The sequence below is a fragment of the Engraulis encrasicolus genome, chromosome 10 (assembly GCF_034702125.1).
Source record: "Engraulis encrasicolus isolate BLACKSEA-1 chromosome 10, IST_EnEncr_1.0, whole genome shotgun sequence".
In the NCBI taxonomy this organism is placed as follows: Eukaryota; Metazoa; Chordata; class Actinopteri; order Clupeiformes; family Engraulidae; genus Engraulis; species Engraulis encrasicolus.
Window position 1 is genome coordinate 42,868,531 of NC_085866.1, and position 20,612 is coordinate 42,889,142.

The following is a 20,612-nucleotide window of genomic DNA, read 5'->3' on the forward strand; positions in this document are numbered from 1 at the left end:
GTGTGTGTGTGTGTGTGTGTGTGTGTGTGTGTGTGTGTGTGTGTGTGTGTGTGTGTGTGTGTGTGTGTGTGTGTGTGTGTGTGTGTGTGGTTTGGTGCGCTGCCGGAAGGTGATAGTGGGGGTGGTGTGTCTAATGAGAATATATAGAAATGAACAGGCAGATAGATTGCCTTCCGGGGCGTGCGTGTGCGTGTCCATGTGCGTGTGTGCACGCGTATAGCCAGAGGGTCAGAGGTAATGATACATGTAATGATAAATGGTGTGTGCGTGGTACATGGTAAAAAAGGAAGAGGAGGGAGACAGCAGGGACCGAGGAGGGCAACTGGAGCAAGTGTCATCAATTTCTATGACGAAGTCAAAGGAACTAAGATGTAACTGCAGAACTGTAATCACAGCTGCAGACATATGTCCATGACTGAGGTTACGTCGACGCTAGTTCCTTTCTTAATCAAAATGTTACATCCTCCCTGATAGTGTTGCCAATTGTCCAGGCTTTTCATTGCTTGTCCAGGAAAAAATGCATCATTTCTTGGACACTGAATGGAGGATACCATTGCATATAAGCAAAAAGGGCAACTGAGTTTTAAGAAATGTCCTGTTTTTTTCGTCAGACAGAGGTGGCAACCCTACAGCCTGATGTTTTCACTATTATGTGATGTTACCAATCAATTGAGACTAATTAGAAACATAACCAATCAAAGAGAAATACAAAATGTGTACCATGAACAGCGTGTGAAGAATAAAACTCTAAACAAATGGACCAATGTGGACATAACCTCAGTGTTGGAAAACTGGAACTACACGTGGAGGAGGGATGACAGTGCCCGGGGGAGGGGAGGCAGGGAGGCAGGCACGGGTATGGAAGAGAGAAATTGGGATAGACAGGTAGGTGGGGTGGCTGAGGACATGGTCTCTCTCTCTCACACACACACACACACACACACACACACACACACACACACACACACACACACAGAGGGTATTTGTGGCGGTGTGTGTGTGTGTGTGTGTGTGTGTGTGTGTGTGTGTGTGTGAGATGAGGTACATGGTTGGCGTGGCATTACCATGCCGGGAACACACAGCAGGAGGCCACAGACAGGAGGGGCTAGCTTCCAGAGCCAAGATGGTTTGCTTTTAATACACACTGTAAGGCTGCCTTACTGTGAATTACCATAACAACTGTTACAAACACTACGGTCACGAACACACAGTAAGTGCATGCATGTATGCACACACAAGTATACAAATACACACACACATACACAAAAGCGTGCGCACGCTCTCTCTCTCTCTCACACACACACGTACACAAACACGTACACACAGAGTCAGAGCAGGGAAAAAATAAACAGGCACTCACCACCACTGTGTTCACCAAAAGGGCAGCTCGAGTCAGATCAGCCATGGTTTGACAATCTGCAATTAGCACTGGCAACGTGACTCACACTCTCCTATCCTGTCCAAATGGGCTCATCCCAGGGGCTTAAAGTATACCCCCACAGCCCCCGCAAGGCAGGGGGGCCCACATGGGCCCTTGACTTGAAGAAATGGGCCTTGCAGGGGGGCCTGTAGTACTTGTGTTACGCCAGTGGCTCATCCTTTCCAATGGCACAAGCTCCAGCATCAACAACACTGACTTCTAAATACTGACTGACTGACCTCACTTTTCACATTACATGGCAAGGACCGTTTTTTAAAATTAATATAAGCTACACAACATGAAACACTGTTACAGTACCGTTGACAATGACAATTGTTTTTGTACACAGAAATAAATTAAATGATTATAAAAAAAAACACATGGATGGATTATTGTCCTTCAATTACTCAACACTTTCGTTTGAATCTGGAGATGTCTTCTTCAATTTGTTGTCTGTACTTGAGTGATGATGATGATGCGAGTGGTTGGGTCCATTCCCAGTTGAGGAGACACAACTGGCAGGTTTCCCATTACCCATCTTGTCACATGATTTCCTGTGATGAGTTTGTGTTTTTGTGCCTGCCTCGTGGGTGTGCGTGTGTGCGGAATTCCAGTTTGTAGTATCCCAGTCCCAAGAGTTCTGCTCAGAGTCTTCGTCTTTGTCCTCTTTGTCCTCTCCACCAGAGTGAGAGCTTTCCCCTTCTACGCGAGGACACTGCAAAGGGTTCTGCTGGTCACATGATTTCCTGTGCGGAGTTTGTGTTTGGCCTTCCTCGTTGGTGCATATGTGTACATAGTTCCAGTTAGTTGTGTCCCAATCCCAAGAGTTCTGTTCAGAGTCTTCATCTTTGTCCTCCGTCTCCTCATCAGAGTGTGAGCTCTCCCCTTCACGCAAGCCGCCCATACGAATCGCGTTCTCTGATTGAGGGCACGACAAAGGGTTCTGCTTGTCACTTGACTTCCAGTGCTGAGTTTGTGTTTTGCCATCCTCACCGGCGTTCCAGTTTGCGGTATCCCAATTCCAAGAATGCTGTCCAGAGTCTTCGTCTTCCTCTGTGTCCTCCTCATGATGCGAGCTTTCCCCTTCACAAAGGCTGTCCTTGCACACCATGTCTGTTTGAGGACGTGACAAAGGGTCATCCCCATCCTCGTCCCCTTCTGGAGAGGTCTTGGTCTTAGTCTCCGTCTCGCCATCCTGATTTCCAGGGAGGGAGTCCAGAAGGTCAGAGATGTCCGGGATGTCCCAGCCCTCGTCCTCAGTCACCTCCGTGTCGTCCTTCTTTTCCCCAGACACTCTCTCAGACACGGACCCAGCGTCTGAAGCCACCTTTGCCTTCCTCTCCTCCTCTTCCTCGTCTTGGTTGACAATGCTGTTTGGGCCTTCAGGCAGCTCCTCTGAACCTAATGCATTAGCACCCGTGTCAGAATGGGCACCAACACCGGCACCGACAGCGCCCATGATCAAAGGCTGCCCACTGCCCACAGTTATTCTGCCTGTGCCTTCTCTTGTGGGAACACCCACCGCCACCAGGATGGTCTCCATTTGCTCCATGTAGTCCAGGTGACCCTTAACCTGTAAAATGAGAGAGAGCAGGAAAGAGAGAGAGAGAGAGAGGAGAGAGAGAGAGGAAAGAGAGAGATTGACACGAATATGAATGCCAATTTACCCTGAGCCCCAATTTACGCTTCCACATTTCTCACCCCCTTTGTCCTAGATAGGCTTTCCTGTGCCGCACACACATCCTTTGAAATGGAGCAATTTTAGACAGGCCGTCTCCTCCAAATTGAGCTAAAATTACCCTTACTTAGCTCTTACTGTCTTGAATCCACACAGGAATGATATCGATGCCTCTCGTAATAGAGGGGCTGATAATGGATTTGCTATGCGGAATCTCTCCTCTGCTTGCAGATCAAGGGATTGTGGACCTGCCATTTTTTTCTTCATATTCAACACACAATTCGTTCTGCCTAATGGAGGCTATTGTTTAGGCTGGGCAGGAGTCACATGACCCTTCTCCATCTACCTGCCGGCCAATCAAATCAGTGCAGCCCCTCAACGACTCACCCAGCTGTGGCTGTCAAGAGTAGACCGGACTGGCACTTCACTCTCTCGTAGGAATTCAGAATAAATTGCATGAATAAATTAACGTGAAGGCCCACTTATTGGCAACTAATTAAGTGACACATTTTAAATTACGTATGAATAACATTAGGCTCACGTGCGTTGTGCTCACATGCATTCACGCTAAGTGTGTGAGAGATAGCCATTACAAACTGTGTGTGTGTGTGTGTGTGTGTGTGTGTGTGTGTGTGTGTGTGTGTGTGTGTGTGTGTGTGTGTGTGTGTGTGTGTGTGTGTGTGTGTGTATGCTCTGTAACTGTAAGCACTGCAAACTGTGAAAGATTAGTCCATGTGGTGACAATGGGGGACTGGGCATTTGTACAAGGTTACATGAGGACTAACTAAATATAACATTAGCATGCTGAGCATGTAGCCACTTTCTAGTGTAGCAGCTCTTCGCTTCGTCACGTCAATCACAGGGTGACCATGACACACCTGCCCTGGCTGGCGCTCACGCAGAAGCCACACAAACACTTACATGTGTACTCCGTCACAATAACAAAACCAAGGCCAAAAAAATGGCTGTGTAAGTGTGCATTGTTCAGTTGTTTTCCTCCCTCTGACACATTTTGAAGCCTGTTGATACCTACGCTATGTTGAGGAGAAGAATGCACGAGAACAACATACTGGATTATTAAGTCAGCACACTACCCTGACTGTGGCACCAAGGTCACTGACAGAGTTTGCCAGAGTACATTCTTAGAGGCAAGGTCAATGGGTCAATGCTTTTGAATTGAATTCTAGTCTGTGTGCTGCTGGAAAGAACTGCCATCAATTCTCAGTATGATTCATGAATTCATAAAACATCATATGACGAGACACACCCCCTTCACATCATTTGGTTACAGGGGCTGATGTGAATCAGTTTGGAGTTTATTGGTTGAAATGAATGTAAATTTTGTCCAGTGAGAAAAATGGATTAGGATTAAATTACCAATGAATAATAAATATCGACTTTAAGTAATAGTCACCTGACACTCTCGCCAAAACTAATCATCACATCAGTTCACCGACTGCAATATTAGACAGAAAGGGAGAGAGGGAAACTTAAATTCATTGCACCGATGTCAAAAATCCAAACTTTGGCTCACTAACACGCCATGTCATTTCACGGCAGTTCGGAAATAGAAAAATCTGGCCTCAGACAGGAGCCATGACAACACAGGAAGCACAAAGGGCATAACATAAGGGCCTTCATCTTTAATCCATCAGCCAGCAAAAGTCACTCTTGGGTGAGAAAACTAAACTGTCTGCCGGAGACGGGTCCATTAGTGCCGTGCCCGGAAGCGCTTGCGGAATTCATCACTCTCACACAGCCAGCTTGAAATTCCAACGCATCCTCCATCCACTCCGAAAATGATACAATCACGAGCGGCACAAACAACATTGGCACGACTATTCATTTCACGTCTGGGAGGGTCCGACCTGAAGTGACCATCCTAAACTCTGTGCTTTCGCAGCACTAGCAGAGACAGTGCACTCCAGCTTATTGACAAGGGTGTGATGGTAAAATGATCATGGTTAATCATGGAACAGTGCATAGCATGGTGTGATGTATTAAAGGATAATTTCAGCCAATTTCAACATGCAGTTGTGATGCTCACACTACCCTGGGCTCGCCAGTACCAGTACCAGAGTTTTTTTGCCCCCTTAAGCCTTTTCCGAGATCCTGGTCATTGTTATGGGGGCAGAGTTTGTTTACATGAAAAAAAATATATATTGATTTGTTCACAATAACATCCAAAAGGTTATGCAACATCAGCAGACAACTAGCAAACAGTGATACCTTTTGGGGTAATGTTTGTAGTAGGCCTATGTTCAGAACCTTTTTAATGTAAACAAAGTCTGCACCCACTTGAATAGGTCAGATCTCGGAAAGGGCTGAGCCGAAAAATGCAGCATCACCGGGTACTGACAAGTCAAGGGTAGCGTGAGCAATACAACAGCATATTGAAATTGGCATAAGTGCTCCTTTAAATATATAATATATATATAATACCATATGTGCAAAGTCTTCTTCAGTTTTAGTAATGTGAGGTATGCACGGTTACTTTATGAAAACAGTTCTTGTCACAGCGTGCAAAGGCAAATGTTTTCGTTTCAGTAAGTAAGCAAGCATTTTGTAGTGTACTTACCAGTAAATGGTTTAATTGTCCACACCTAGAAGGCTTTGCGTGATTGTGGAATCTTAGATATTGTGTTTGGTACATGAATTCTATTACAGGCTGAATAAATGCCCTTGATGGACAAATAAACTCACTTGAGAGGTGAATCAACTCTGAAATGTCTGGAATTCGAAAACAATGTTCATCCTTTCCACTACAACCCTGTTCACACAACTCAGATAATAGGTCCACATCATTGATGACGATAATAGGTCCACATCAATGATGGTTGTGTGGCATTGAATGGTAGAAGTTGTGTTTGAGGCATGAATTCTATTACAGGGTGAATACACACCATTGATTGGTAGATAAACTTTTGGGAGGCGGCTCTGGCTTAACTATATTTCTGAAATTTCAGAGGCGAGGAAGGCCGCGGATAACGGGTACACATTGATGCAAATAAACAGAGTTTACACTACACCTCATCCCTCCTAACTCACCAGGATGACCGGTCCACATTGATCACGATTGTGTGGTATTGACTGTTGGAAGTTGAGTTTAGCAGTTACATTTACATTAATTCTATTACCGGGTGAAGAACTGGCCTTGATGGGCACCTAAACAGTGGAGAGGTGGATCCATTTTTAAATTTCGGACTACAACCCTGTTCACACAACTCAGATAATAGGTCCACATCATTGATGACGATAATAGGTCCACATCAATGATGATTGTGTGGCTTTGAATGGTAGAAGTTGTGTTTGAGGCATGAATTCTATTACAGGGTGAATACACACCATTGATTGGCAGATAAACTTTTGGGAGGTGGCTCTGGCTTAACTATATTTCTGAAATTTCAGAGGCGAGGAAGGCCGCGGATAACGGGTACACATTGATGCAAATAAACTGAGTTCACACTACACCTCATCCCTCCTAACTCACCAGGAATGACCGGTCCACATTGATCACGATTGTGTGGTATTGACTGTTGGAAATTGAGTTTAGCAGTTACATTTACATTAATTCTATTACCGGGTGAAGAACTGGCCTTGATGGGCACGTAAACAGTGGAGAGGTGGATCCATTTTTAAATTTCGGAAATTTGAGAGGTGAGTTCATCCTCTGAACTCCATGGTCCCTGCTGCTCACAGCATATGACAGGTCCAAAATCATTGATGATGTTTTTGTCGTTTTGAAGGTTCAACTTGAAATTATGTTTGAAGTATGAATTCTATTAGTGGGTGAATAAACTGAATTGACATGCCAATAGACGATGAGGTATTGGATGAAGTGAATGAACTACGGTATAGGATGAGTTGGAAGATCCAATTTAGGAATGTTACACTGTGGCTTCATCCTCTCCACGATATGGTCCCTGCTGACTCACTCCATGATCCTTCAACCAGGATTTTTCTGCTCCCACTTTAACGTGACATATGTGACATACCCGAAACATTACGTTAAAAAAAAGAGTGGGATCAGAAGAATCCTGGTTGAAGTGGACTTTTACTTTCATCTTGTCATTTGGTTGTCCTGCTCCTAGGTCACGGTAGGGACACATAGACGTGAATTTGGCCAAGCGAAGCGAACTTCGGCATTCATCCCTATGAGGGAGGCGAAGGCAAGCGAACAGGAGTGAAGCGAAGCAAAATTATTAAACCAAGTTTAATATTATGCAAATGAAGAGCACATTTCACCTGCGGCAGCCAATCAAATCAACAACATAAGGGTTCCATTCCATTTGATTCGCCGCAACGATCTGAATTTCGCCTCTCCGCCTCGCTCGTTTCGCCTGCTATGTGTCCCTAGCGTCACACATTTTCTTGGATCATATGTGCGGGCTTTAACCTACTCCCTGCTGCGTCACTCACCACGGATGACAGGTCCACGTTGACGATGCGCGGGTCGCTCAGGCTAATGGGCTGCAGTCCGGCCACAGACATCTGGACCGATGAGCTCCGGTAGAGGAAGCCCAGCAGCCAGTCGCCCCTGTCACCGAGATTCATCACATGGAAGAGATGTGGGTGTACACCATGAGCAACCCCCGTGGGAGTAACACAAAACACTCAACAATAGGAAAGGGGTCACAATATCACTGTCCCATGTCACTTGCCGATATAATACAATGTCACACCTACTGCACACACAGGTACGCATGCACACGCGCACACGCGCGCACACACACACACACACACACACGCACACGCACACACACACACACGTGCACACACGCGCAAACACGCGCACACACGCGCACACACACACACACGCACACACACACACACACACACACACACACACACACACACACACACACACAGGGAACAAGGACACAGAGCCACACCACTGTTCACCATGTAACCTATGACAACGCCACACTCTTCTATCTGGGACATGCCAACAGAGAACATGCTCACTCAACTGATAAATCATTTCCCCTACGGAACAGAAAGACTAAAAGTAGGAAATGAAATAAAACACACTTTAAAATCAGTATGTACGTTTCAAATGTTTGAATGATGAATTGGACATACCTGCAGTAGCCGTTGACGATCTTGCCGGCCACCACCCCGGAGAGTCGTTCCCAGGCCTTGTCGGAGCCGTCCACGGGAGCCCCCAGTAGCACCACATCCTCCACCACACCCTCGCCCCCTGCGGCATTAATCACACCGGCCACACCGCTCATTCCCACTCGCCTCCCATCTCCTCCACATCACATAGCAGTCAAGTAAAGGTCACGGCCTCATTTGCAGAACACATAGCAGGGCTCATGTGGCGAGAGAAAGAGAGAAAGGAAGAAAGAGGGATGGAGAGATGCACATGTCGCTCATGTGGAGAGAGAGAGAGAAAGGAAGAAGGAGAGAGACAAGGGAAGAGAGAGAGGGAGGGGGGGAGAAAGGTCAAGATAAAGACAGAGTGAGAGAGAGAAAGAAAGAGAGATAAAGACAGACAAAAAAAAGATAAAGAGAGAGAGAGAGAGAGAGAGAGAGAGAGAGAGAGAGAGAGAGAGAGAGAGTAGATGGAAAGGCAAAAGAGGGCAGCCAATGATGAGAAGAAAGAAGAGCAGAGGCAGGAGAGAGGGGTGGACAGATCTTGATATGTGAACGGGTGACTTCTCTCTAATTTGTCTTATTATTCTAATGTGACGTACGCACCTTGCTCGTTAGCCAGCTCCTGCAAGCAGAAGTAGATGACTCTGGCTCCCAGGCTGAATCCAATGAGGTTCACTGGACGTTTCCCCTTCACAGAGAAAAGGAAGAAAAAAATATATTAGAATAAAAAAATACTATTATGGTCTGTCTTTTAGCAGGGCATTACAAAATGATTAAGTCCACACCACCAATTTATGTGGACAAGTGACCTGAATCTTTTTTTTTTCAACTAAGCTGAAAGCACTGCTACAACCCTGGCGTGAGGTGGGTCAAAAGGCATCCGTCTCAGTAGCGCTGGCCCTACACATTGTTTTATTTTGTCAATACAATTTTATTTTGTCAATTTTTCTCCACATGTTCAGCATTCATTATATCCTGGTGTAGACACCGTGAAAACCTGAAACACCATGCACCCCAGGGAAGTTATTATTTGCCATTTTGAACTCCCTCGGCCATCAGCGAACATTTCTTTTCTTTGCAAGCTTCTGGGATCAATCATGACCACTATTATTCAGAGCGCAGCAGGGATAAAACAAACAAAAAAATCACACACAAAGCTCAATCACAACCAAACCTGTGAAGACCAACACAGAGCGAAAGAACACAGCACGCAATAATCCCTCACAATTTACACGGTGACACATTTTTTTCCCTTTTATGTCACTTCGGCTCAGTGTTCCCGCCGTGATAAAACAGTTGTCACCGGATTCAGATCACGCTGACTGACAAGGCTTTCATTAGTAGGTCCCCGGCAGAATCAGGCACATGCATGCGGCTCGGCCCGCTGACAGGGAGGGGTGACAAACGGGTCACTTGTCCCTGGCCCAGGGAAAGGGGGCCCCAGAATTAGGACTCCATTACATTATACAGTATGTATTGAGGGGGAGGAGAAGGGGGGTTCCAAATTATTTTGTCTCGGGCCAGGTCAAAGTTGTCAGCGGCCCTGCATGCACTATAGCTTGCGAGATCAACTGAGGGATAGAATTTAGCAGAGTGAAAAGCTGAAAGCGGAGGGGAAACAGAGGGAAAGCTGAAGTGGAAACCCATGCTTGCTTCAAATCATAGAAATAATACAATCACAGCAGTGGCTCATGACTAATGGGGTGCCAAATCGCCCAATGAACTTCAGTGAGTATTGCCTGCAGCACAGCCAGCATCAGCTGAGCCCGTGGGCGGGAGGTTTCGGTGACAAGTGGCGCTGATCATGCGAAGTTACAAAGTTAAATTTGTACTGCACAGCATGGACAGGGGGGAAGGCTGGCATTGGGACAGTGGCTGTGCAAACACAAGGCGCTTATGTGTGTGTGTGTGGGGGGGACATGAATGTGTTTGACTGTGTGTGTGTGTGTGTGTGTGTGTGTGTGTGTGTGTGTGTGTGTGTGTGTGTGTGTGTGTGTGTGTGTGTGTGTGTGTGTGTGTGATTGAGTTTTTGTATATTACACGTGTGTGTGTGTGTGTGTGTGTGTGTGTGTGTGTGTGTGTGTGTGTGTGTGTGTGTGTGTGTGTGTGTGTGTGTGTGATTGAGTTTTTGTATATTACACGTGTGTGTGTGTGTGTGTGTGTGTGTGTGTGTGTGTGTGTGTGTGTGTGTGTGTGTGTGTGCATGATTGAGTTTTTGTATATTACACGTGTGTGTGTGTGTGTGTGTGTGTGTGTGTGTGTGTGTGTGTGTGTGTGTGTGTGTGTGTGTGTGTGTGTGTGTCATCTCCCAGCGGAATGGGTAAGGGGGGCTAGTGAGTCTGTGTCCTTGTGGGCTGCTCTGCTAAACACACTGAGAGGAGCTAGATTAGACTGTGACCTCCCACTTGCACTATTCCCATGACAACCATCATAACTTTACAGTTGACAAGGGGAAAAAAAGAGAATAAGAAGGCCGTCTAGTGATGAAATGGATGAGGCGTTAGTTCACACCCATCTTGTTTGGTTCAGCAATACGAAAGGTGTGAAGACACAATGTCGCGGAAGGGAAAAAACGACTGCTGTATCTCTACTAAAAAACAGACAGAGAAATTCTATATTGTTCTGTAATGTGCAATTTGCAAGATATTGAGGTTTTGAAGCAAAATCCTTTTGCAGAAAAGTATTACAAATTCACCAACTCAAAACAAAACTGAAAGGTTTACAGGGACAACAGTGTTTGTCCATTTTGATTGACAAAGCATCAATTTTTCACAAGATGAATCTTGAGATCTAAAGTGAGTGAGCAGCAAAACCAGTCTTTGTTCCTAGACGGCACTATTTGTCACGCGAGGGGTCCGTCGTCAACATGCAGCGGTGATAAATGCAAAACAGCGGTGATAGACACTTATTACTGTCTCTATATACACTTAGAAAAGCAGTGGTGAGTTTCTAAACAATACTAAATGTGTCACGGCGGGCGGCCAAAAAGTGTCACAGCATGGCTGACAAAAAGCATCACGGACCAACGGACGGACCAACGGACGGTGGACAAAGCCTCTTATAGAGGTGTGTGGGATGCATCTAAAAAAGCTCACCATGGCATAGTGGGCTATTTGGGCTCCCGGACTATCAGGCCATGGTTTCCCTGTGCAGTGGGCGAGTGCTGGTGTGAGCAAGTTGCAGAAGCTGGTGGTTTTACCTGCTGGTAATACAATGTTTTTTCTGTAATTTGTGGGAGTCCCTGGAGGTGTTAGTTTGGTCTGTTGGTAATACGATCTGTATTTTCTGTAGTATGTGTCTGAGTAGCAGAGGCTGGTGACTTTACCTGCTGATAATACAATGTTTTTTCTGTACCTTGTGAGTGTGTTTTTGAAGGTGTTGCCTTTGGCCTGCTGTTAATACAATGTCTTTTCTGTAGTTTGTGAAAGAGTTGAGGAAGGTGCTGGTTGTACCTGCTGCCGGCTCCGTAGCACCTGTGCCAAGTGTTTGCCCACCTCGGCCGAGCGGCTCAGGCAGACGCTCCACGGGTTGTCAATCACACTCGCCACAGCCAGCAGAGACACCGGCCAGGTCATGGCAGTCACGATGCCTACATATTCACACACACACACAGAGAGAGAGAGAGAGAGAGAGAGAGAGAGAGAGAGAGAGAGAGAGAGAGAGAGAGCGAGGGAGAGAGAGAGAGAGAGAGTTCAGCAAACACATATTATACAATAAAAAACACTTGTAGGAGAAGAGTAACACAATAGGGTAAGAGAAGAGTTGACTACGGGTAGAACTACATACAAAAAAATACAAATTGAAAAAAAAAACGTGGAAAAACCACCAACAATGAACTGCACCACAAAAGGCAGCACTAGAGTGAGATGTTTCCATCTGCATTAGGAGACCGGCAAGAATCAAGGTGACACCTCAAGTGCTGGAGAGGAGCCTTGGGTGGCAGCGGGTATGGTACAGCATAATTGTCATTCCTTAACCACACTTCCTTTCGCCCGGGTACCATGACAACACAAGACAGACACAGTCACGGTGTCCTAATAGCAGGAGATGCGAGGTGAGCGGGAGAGCGGGTGAGTGAGCATCTGCAACAAAAAAGGTCCGATAATTTTTTTGCTCTCGGTTTGAGTGTCCTAAACTGAACACAAGGGCAAGCAGTACTTCAATGTACTTTTTATTACAAAAGAACTTCTGCTGCCTATTTCTATACCTTCCCCTTGTTGTTCAGCAATGTTGTTCAGTGAAAAGATAGAGGAGGAGAGAGCACACTTGTTGAAATCATAAAGAGGTTGAGTGGTTTCGAGAAGCAATAAGAAGATAGATTTAATAGCTTGGGCTAGGACATGGAGCTCCATATTGCTGGTGGTTCATCATCACATGGGAAATGCTGTTAAAATAATGTAGTGATGGTGGACATGGTGACTGCAGTTACATTGCAAACAGTGGCATGGTGGCAGCCTTTGGTTTGGTCAGGAGTCTATGTAAACTCTAGCCTGACACTCACCAGACCCTCCTGTACTGTATTTCACATGATCAAGATTGTGAGATTTTCAGAGATGCGACAAAATTTAAGAGAATGACAAAAATTGAACACAGTGGAGATGGGAAAAGTATGTGAGATGCGATGGCTGCTTCAGACAACAATGGCCGTTCGCATGGGCTCACTCATCGACATTGCATCTGTCATTTCAACTGAATTTTCAAATCTGCGAGGAGTTAAATGACAACATTCTACTTCAAACCCCAGGTGAAAAAGTGGTTCAATTTAGTACAATAAAAGCATGACTGAAGTGTACTTAGCATGTTAAAAGTGCACTCGTGCTTTTTGTGCTAAGAAAAAGTATGTTTACAATATGCTTATTTAAAGTGTACTTAAAATTAGATGTAATTAAGTTGCTCTCAAAGAAAGTACACTTAGCGAACCATACTTCAAGTGGACTTAGAATATGTTTGGCTAAAGTGTATTTAGAGGAATATACTAATAGTGTTCTAATAGTGAACTTACTAAAAGTGTATTTTTTAATAACATATTGCAATTGCACTTTTTTTTAAGTGCACTATGATTATACTTCACCCAAATGTCTTCAAATTGTGATTTTCTATAGTGCGCTTTAATGTGGTAGTTCGCTATTTTAGACATTAAGCCCTGTTTGTGTGACTTCTGGGGTGAAGTAGAGATGTTCTCATCACAATTTTGACATTTGGCGCTGAACGGAGCATTTGGGTATCCAAGACTGCAGCCCCCCCACCTTTACATTGACTCCAATAGAGCACTCAAGCAATCGATTATAAAATGGCATTAAACTTTTGTTTGAGAAGACATGGAACTCAACGTGTGGTCAGTGGTAGACAGCGATAAATTGACCCGAAAATTGCAGCGAAATATGCCTTCTAACTGTTGTTTAGCATTTGGCGGACCTATTTTTCCCCAGACGCCGTTGAATAGCAGTTGACATCCAGCCAGTAGGTAGCGATAGTGTGTTGTTTATGTAGACATCAAGGAGCGAGGTAGAACGGCTATCTTTGAGCGGGACTGGCTACAAAAACTACAGCTTGCATACAAACCATAGATAGTAACGTAAACAAACGCACCCCCATTTCCGGTCGCGCGGAGTAATACTAGTCAAACCAATACAATCAATGAAGACGGACAATAATGAATATATCTTCTCTGGAAGCGTATTTCGCGGTGATTTTCGAGCCAACGTATCGCTGCCCACCTCTGACCACTCGGTGAGTTTCATGTCTCTGCAAACGAAAGTTTAATGCCATGTTATGATCGATTGCTTGAGTGCTTCATTGGAGTCAATGTAAAGGTGGGGGGGCTGCAGTCTTGAATACCCAAATGCTCCGTTCAGCACCAAATGTCAAAATTGTGATGAGAACATCTCTACTTCACCCCAGAAGTCACACAAACAGGGCTTAATGTCTAAAATAGCGAACTACCACTTTAAAGTAAATCACTTTAACATATTGCAAGTATACTTTTTCTAAGTGCACCATGATTGTACTTCACCCAAACATCTTCAAAGTGTGCTTACACAAAGTGCATTTACCCATCATGCACCATCATACATGTCCCATCATGCAATGCACTTCTTGGAGCTAAATTTCTCAAACAGAAAGCCATTTATCCTGAAGGAATATTTTTGGTTTGCATGAAAATATTACTCATTGTTATATTCTGTGTTTATTGTAGGAGTTTTAAAATTTTAAAGTGGTACACAAAAAATTACCATGTTCCTAACGTCATTATGATGGTCACGTATATGTTCTGGTATATATAGGCTCACACTTCCCATGATATCATGGTGTGAGGTAAGTTGGAACTAGTTGTTCGAACAAAGATTAGAGAGTCACCATTGGTGATCAATTCAAGTGATCAAATGCAGGAAGGTGGAACAAGATTGAAATAAAGTGAAATGTGTATCTGAAATTAGGGATGCAAACGATTAATCGATTAATCGACTTTAATCGATCAATGCATTAATCGATTAAAAAACATTAATCGCAATTAATCGATAATTCAACTGACAAGAGACCCAGGTGAAATGGGCATGTGAAGAGGGGTGTGAATAGTGGGAATAATTAAATTACCTTTGGATTAAAGAATTGAATATAGAATTAATTTAAATGTGGTATTTTATCTTAATTTTTAATAAAAATAAATAGATTTAGTAGTTTTTTTCTGAGAAACATTGAGATTTCAGGAGGAAAAACACCGCTTATCAATTAATCGTAAGTCGATCGATAAGACTATCAACTAATGATTAATGAATTAATCGATAATTTGCATCCCTATCTGAAATCTCTGTAACAATGCAATGATTGTAAATGTCACTCGTGCCAGGCATGCATACTGTATCACTACTGTGACATGTGGCTGTGTGTAATGTACAAGCTCTGAGGACCAGCATGGATTGTAGTATTACATTTATATTATTTCATGTACTTGGGAGCGTACTGTGAATATACTTCAAGCATACCTGTTATATATTTACAATACTTAATGTGATATACTTTTTACAGACTTAAAATGTTCCAATATAGTCCAAAGAAGCAGGAAGTTAATATACTTTTATTGAACTTCTAGTAACAATAAAATGTTGAAGAAGTGTACTCAAGCACACTCTTAATGCCATACGAATGCATGAAAAGCGTGTTTGGAGCATACTTTCAAAAGTATGCTTGTAGTGCACTTTAAGTTGTCCAAAAGCGGTGCCAATATAGCATCCTCACTGTGTTGCAAGTGTGCTGAAGTACTGCTTTAGTAGTGCTTCAGCGCACTAATAGTGCAATGAAGCGCACTTTAAAGTTTAAATTGCCGAAAATAGTACACTTTGTTTGTACTAAGTACGGTCAAAAAAAGTACACTTTAAGTATATGGGTTTTTCACCTGGGACTGGGATCATCTGTGCATGTACAGTACGTAACTGCACTGAGTGATATGGTGTCAAGCTAACCTGAGAGCACGGTGTACTTGAGTGCCTCCTGGGCTACCATGCTGAACAGGCCGTCCACCACGGTGGCCATGGCCGAGCCCAGGTCACGCAGGAAACGAGACTCCCACATCAGGCAGTACTGCTCGCCACACGCTCCCAGGCTGGACCAGGGAGCCTGGAACGAGCCTGCAACACACACGCACACATGCAGAGAGAGAGAGAGAGAGAGAGAGAGAGAGAGAGAGAGAGAGAGAGAGAGAGAGAGAGAGAGAAAGTGAGATGCATGCAAAGCACACACGCACACACAATCATAAATCAGTGAAAGCAATTTAAAGGATGAAAAGCTAGGTTTAGATTTATCTGCTATTGTTACAAACAAAACATTTGCACTTGTGTTGAATTTCAAAATCTATGCATTTCGCCATGTCCTTTGTAGTGGTGATAGATTTGTTTTTCTGTATAACATTTTCTGTCGTTTGGGTCTTTATGGGCTACAGGCAGCACTATATACCAAGTCAAAACAAGCCAGTTGAGCTTGACTCCATCCATTCGTTGTTATACTAGAGGTAGTGTTAGCTGTATTCTCCGTGGTGATACCGCTTTAAATTATTATACTGCTAGTCATGTTGTCATTCGATTTTGATTCATACAAAACTCAAGAATCACAACGTTCCCAAGAGCACCTCATCCTTTGAGTCCAAATTGACATCTGTGCTATGCTCTACATAAAATCTCCAGCAATACATAGCATGGAGGACAGATAAAAGACTGGACAGTCAACCCGGAAAAAAACAATTACAGCCGCTAGCAGCAGCTGTCAACATTGCAGGGGCATAAAAATCTTCTTTCACAGCACTGGAAACATAAAACACCTACATATCTACTACGAGACAACAAAAAAAACAGCAAGGCTGCGAGTTCAAAGGGGGTAGCCGTGAAATGCTAGTGAGCACAGACACTCTCACACAGAGAGCGTAATGTTTAACCGAGCCCAGAGAGGCTCCGGGGTAAATGGGCTGGGAATAATTCCCAATGCAATCCATATAAAGACTGCACACAACTGATCCTGTTCCTAGCATGGCCGGCGTCTTTTTGCCTGTTGCCGTTGTATAGAGCAGCGGTGCCCAAACTGGGGGTCGGGACTGGGGGTTGCGGATGTACTGAAGGGGGGTCGTGGACAAAAGGGACTGTACTCACTTGTATGCTTAATAGACATATTTGCTGTCTGGTGGATTTCGAGCAATATTAGCGGACAAACTGTTAATGGAAACTCTAGCAATAATGGACAAAAAAAATTGCCTAGGCGAAAATATCCTTAGGTCCAAAAGGGGGTCCCCGCTGAAAAGTTTGGGAAGCCCTGGTATGGAGTAACCTTCAGAAAATAAGCCTATTCCGCAGCACACTTGAGGCAATTTATGCCCCTGGGGGTCCTCAGGCAGATGGGAAAGCGCATCTCCTGAGCCTCTCACCAATACTCTATGGTAATTACCAGCCATGTAAACATCTGGTTTCCATACCCATCCCCATACCTGGCCTATTGGGTGGAGCAGCAATATGCCAACAAAAAATGATCACCCACATAATTAACATAGTGTCAGTCATATACTGGCTTTTGGTCATTATTTTTCAAATGATGAAAGCATGTTGATGAATAAGGCAGCTTGAAAGCTTTTTGATTAAAACCTCTGTCTGGCAAGTCTCCCTCTTAGTATGGCCGTAATGATTAACTCAATGCAACATAATGCACATTGCGTATTTTTTATCCATGGACAATGCCATCTGCTGAGTGAATGAACTCAAGTCATGTTTGATTATTACATGGCCAAGGTTGATTGTCATTACTGATCATCCTGATTGTGATTCATCATGACAAATCAATCAATTGGCTTGCCCTTGACTGTATGTGCCAGCCGATCATAGCAATTGCAACACATCTGATATTGTTCTAAGAACTACTGTATTAGCTTTTTAACAGCTAAAGGGAATACTAATGTCCAAGAATATGTTTAAAATCTTCAAGATAGTGATAAATGACATTCATTTTCATCAATCTCAAACATACGGTAATCAATCTATTGACTCCAATTTGGGATACTGACTGTATTTGCCACTGCATAGCCAGCCGGTCACGGCCACGGTCACGCGGAGATGCTTGCCATGACTCAGAGGCAGGAACTCAAACTCCTCAATGGCTCCCACACGCTTATTCATTTTGTAGCCTGAAAACAACAACAGACAACAACACTGTGGTTAGCAGCGGCAGCTAACATTATTTTCAAAACAACTACTGAAATACAGAGGAAGATAGAGGCAAGATGGGGTGCACAATATATATTCAAATATAATGATAACCACATGTATGATATGCGCTGTGTTACAAACATGCATGTCATTAAACATGGCGGACTTGATATATTACAGGCAGCTATGCTACTGCACTCAGAATATGCAAATACTGTATCTATGCATTGCTGTTACAACCCTGTCCTTTATGAAGCTCACAACACTGTCAATTTGGGGTGAAGCATGAGATGTAAACACATTAACATTAAATAATATTTAACAAACAATACCTTCGTATGCCTATATGTGGGTGGTTGACATGACGCCTTGTTTTTTTGTAACATTGGTTAAAAACCTACAAAATATTTTTCCTTTAAAAAACAAATGTCAATGAAAGAAGATGTGGTACATTATGTTTCATATTAGTCTTAGATGAGAAGAAACATTTTTGTTAAGATTTATGTAAAGGTTTATATGTCAAATATCCTGCGGTGTAACTGCAACATTAATGAAACCTGGAATATAATATATATATATTAACCAACAGCATTTTGAATAATGTATGAAGCATTTGGTATGATTGCATAAATATTAACTTTATATTAAGATATGTGAATGTGAAAAAACTCAAGACAGTAATATTAACTACAAGTTCAATTTCGTAACACAAATTGCGTCCTGTGGGGTGACATGTATGTCAATGTTTGTGAACGGGCAGCTGCAAGGCCAACTAACAAGGGTCTTAAAGACTAGCTCCTAACCAGTCAGTACCTCAGTTATTGGAGAGTGCTGTGGAAGTTTAAGGTGACTTTTAACCTCTTAATATGTGTTCATATTGCAATATTTCTGTCACTCAATGTTTAGGTTTATTTTATGGTGTCCTGTGTGGTGTGACTGCTCTTATAGAAGGAAAAAAAGTTTTTTATAAATGAAAACACATATTAAGATTAAACACAATATCATTATCAAGTTAGCATGAGCTCAGACGTCAGTCATGTATACAAAAGGATTAAAATGGCCACAATGCAGTGAATTTCCTGTGGTGTGACTTCATTTTCCTGCGGTGTGACATGCCTATGCAACGTGTTGATGCAGGAGACATTTTCCCAAAAATGACAAAAAATAGGCGAAATTCCACGGACCACAAAGTGCTTTATTTTTTTCTAATTTTTTCCATCATTTTTTTTCAGGAATTGGAATAACTTTTAATTTTTATTTTTGTTACACTCTTGAACGTCAACCACCCATGTATTTTTTTGCAAAGCATAGTCATTGCGAAACAAAAAACCATGATCCAATACTGCACATTGTCCAAATACTGTGCAACATTGCAGTTAATAGAGAGAGGCTGAGCGTGAAGGGGAAAAGGCCACAGAATGCCACAGAAAATCAAGAGAGAACTGGAGGGGAAAATGGATATAGACAGGATACTGCAGGAAGTCACAGAAAGGCAAAAGGGCAACGGAGGGTACTAGAGACGGAGGCAGAAAGCCATATGTAATGGACTACAGCACACACTTCCCCAATCCTGGGAGTGCATCCTTTATAGACACAGACACAGAGAGTGAAAAGAACTCCAAGATGCCGTCAGTTTGGGGTGAAAACAAGTGACAGAAAAAAAAGGGGGGGGGGGGAAAAGAGCGACAGAGAAAGAGAAAGGGAGAAAGAGGGCGACAGAGAGAGAGAGTGAGAGAGAGAGAGAGAGAGAGAGAGAGAGAAAGAGAGAGAGAGAGAGACAGAGAGAGGATGCCACACTGTTGCCGAGCTCACCAGTTAATCCGGCCCCGGCTGCACCAAACAGGGAGGCCATGATAGCGATGCCTGTGGCTGAGCCCAGCGCAGCCGCCCCTCCAGCGCCCAGCACCGCCCCCGCACCAGCAGCCACCAGAGGGGCCGCCAGCCCACCCGTCACACCTTCAGGGATGGACACACACACACAAGGACACACACGAACACACACACACAACAGTTAGCAAACAAACACAGCAGACAACAAACACAGAAGATTCAGATCCCCATCATCCAGCACAGCCTTATATCAAGATACAATGTTATACTGTACTTTGGGGGAGCACCATCACCCCTGTACCCCTGTAAAAACATCCACAATCTCACATATCAGAAGAAGCATACGGATTAAATCTAATAGAAGAACCTCACAAAAATACGTCCCATAGGTAATTATGGGAAGAAACAAGAACACGAAGAATGTGTCTTCAGTAGAGTTATTTATACGGCATGATCATGAATACGCCTGCGTATGACTGATAAGGATCTTTTTAATCTTAAGTTTGCTTTGTCAACAGCCACGATGAAGTGTGTGTGTGTGTGTGTGTGTGTAACAAGTCTACTGTAGCTCTCACCAATCACAGTGCCTCCTCCGACGGTGGCTAAGCCAATCAGCAGGTAGCGCCGCAATTTACGCCCTCTCTCTTTCTTCTGTCGCCTTGACGATTCCTCCCTTTCAAGAAAAAAAAGGATTGGGGGTGGAGGGGGTGCGAGGGTTTGGGTTGAAAAGAGGCTGATGTAATGACTGAACATTCACTAGATGAAGGTTGCGTTTTTATAGAAGAGGAAAAAAGAGATTACTTAATTAGGTCCCAACATAACATGCCAAGAGGGCCTACAAGAGCTCTCGAACATTCATACTTACAGCTGTGGCAGCTCCTCCTCAAGGATAGCAACAGAAATC

The 20,612-nt window shown here is 43.7% G+C and overlaps 1 protein-coding gene across 3 annotated transcripts in view; it reads right to left on the reverse strand.

Annotated features, from left to right (window-relative positions):
- Nucleotides 1-1,105: 1,105 nt before the first annotated feature.
- The window catches only part of tmco4 (transmembrane and coiled-coil domains 4), a 22,518-nt gene continuing 3,011 nt past the window's right edge, over nt 1,106-20,612 (reverse strand). For 2 of the 3 annotated variants that reach the window (XM_063208939.1, XM_063208937.1), the window contains 9 exons: nt 20,284-20,381; nt 19,691-19,834; nt 17,737-17,856; nt 15,659-15,823; nt 11,651-11,787; nt 8,802-8,886; nt 8,181-8,298; nt 7,518-7,635; nt 1,106-2,993 (listed from right to left, as the gene is read on the reverse strand). In XM_063208939.1, the coding sequence (XP_063065009.1) occupies nt 1,824-2,993; nt 7,518-7,635; nt 8,181-8,298; nt 8,802-8,886; nt 11,651-11,787; nt 15,659-15,823; nt 17,737-17,856; nt 19,691-19,834; nt 20,284-20,381 (2,155 nt within the window). In that variant the 3' untranslated portion in view covers nt 1,106-1,823. The remainder of the gene's footprint in view (nt 2,994-7,517; nt 7,636-8,180; nt 8,299-8,801; nt 8,887-11,650; nt 11,788-15,658; nt 15,824-17,736; nt 17,857-19,690; nt 19,835-20,283; nt 20,382-20,612) is intronic. The other variant, XM_063208938.1, reaches the window with a different exon arrangement.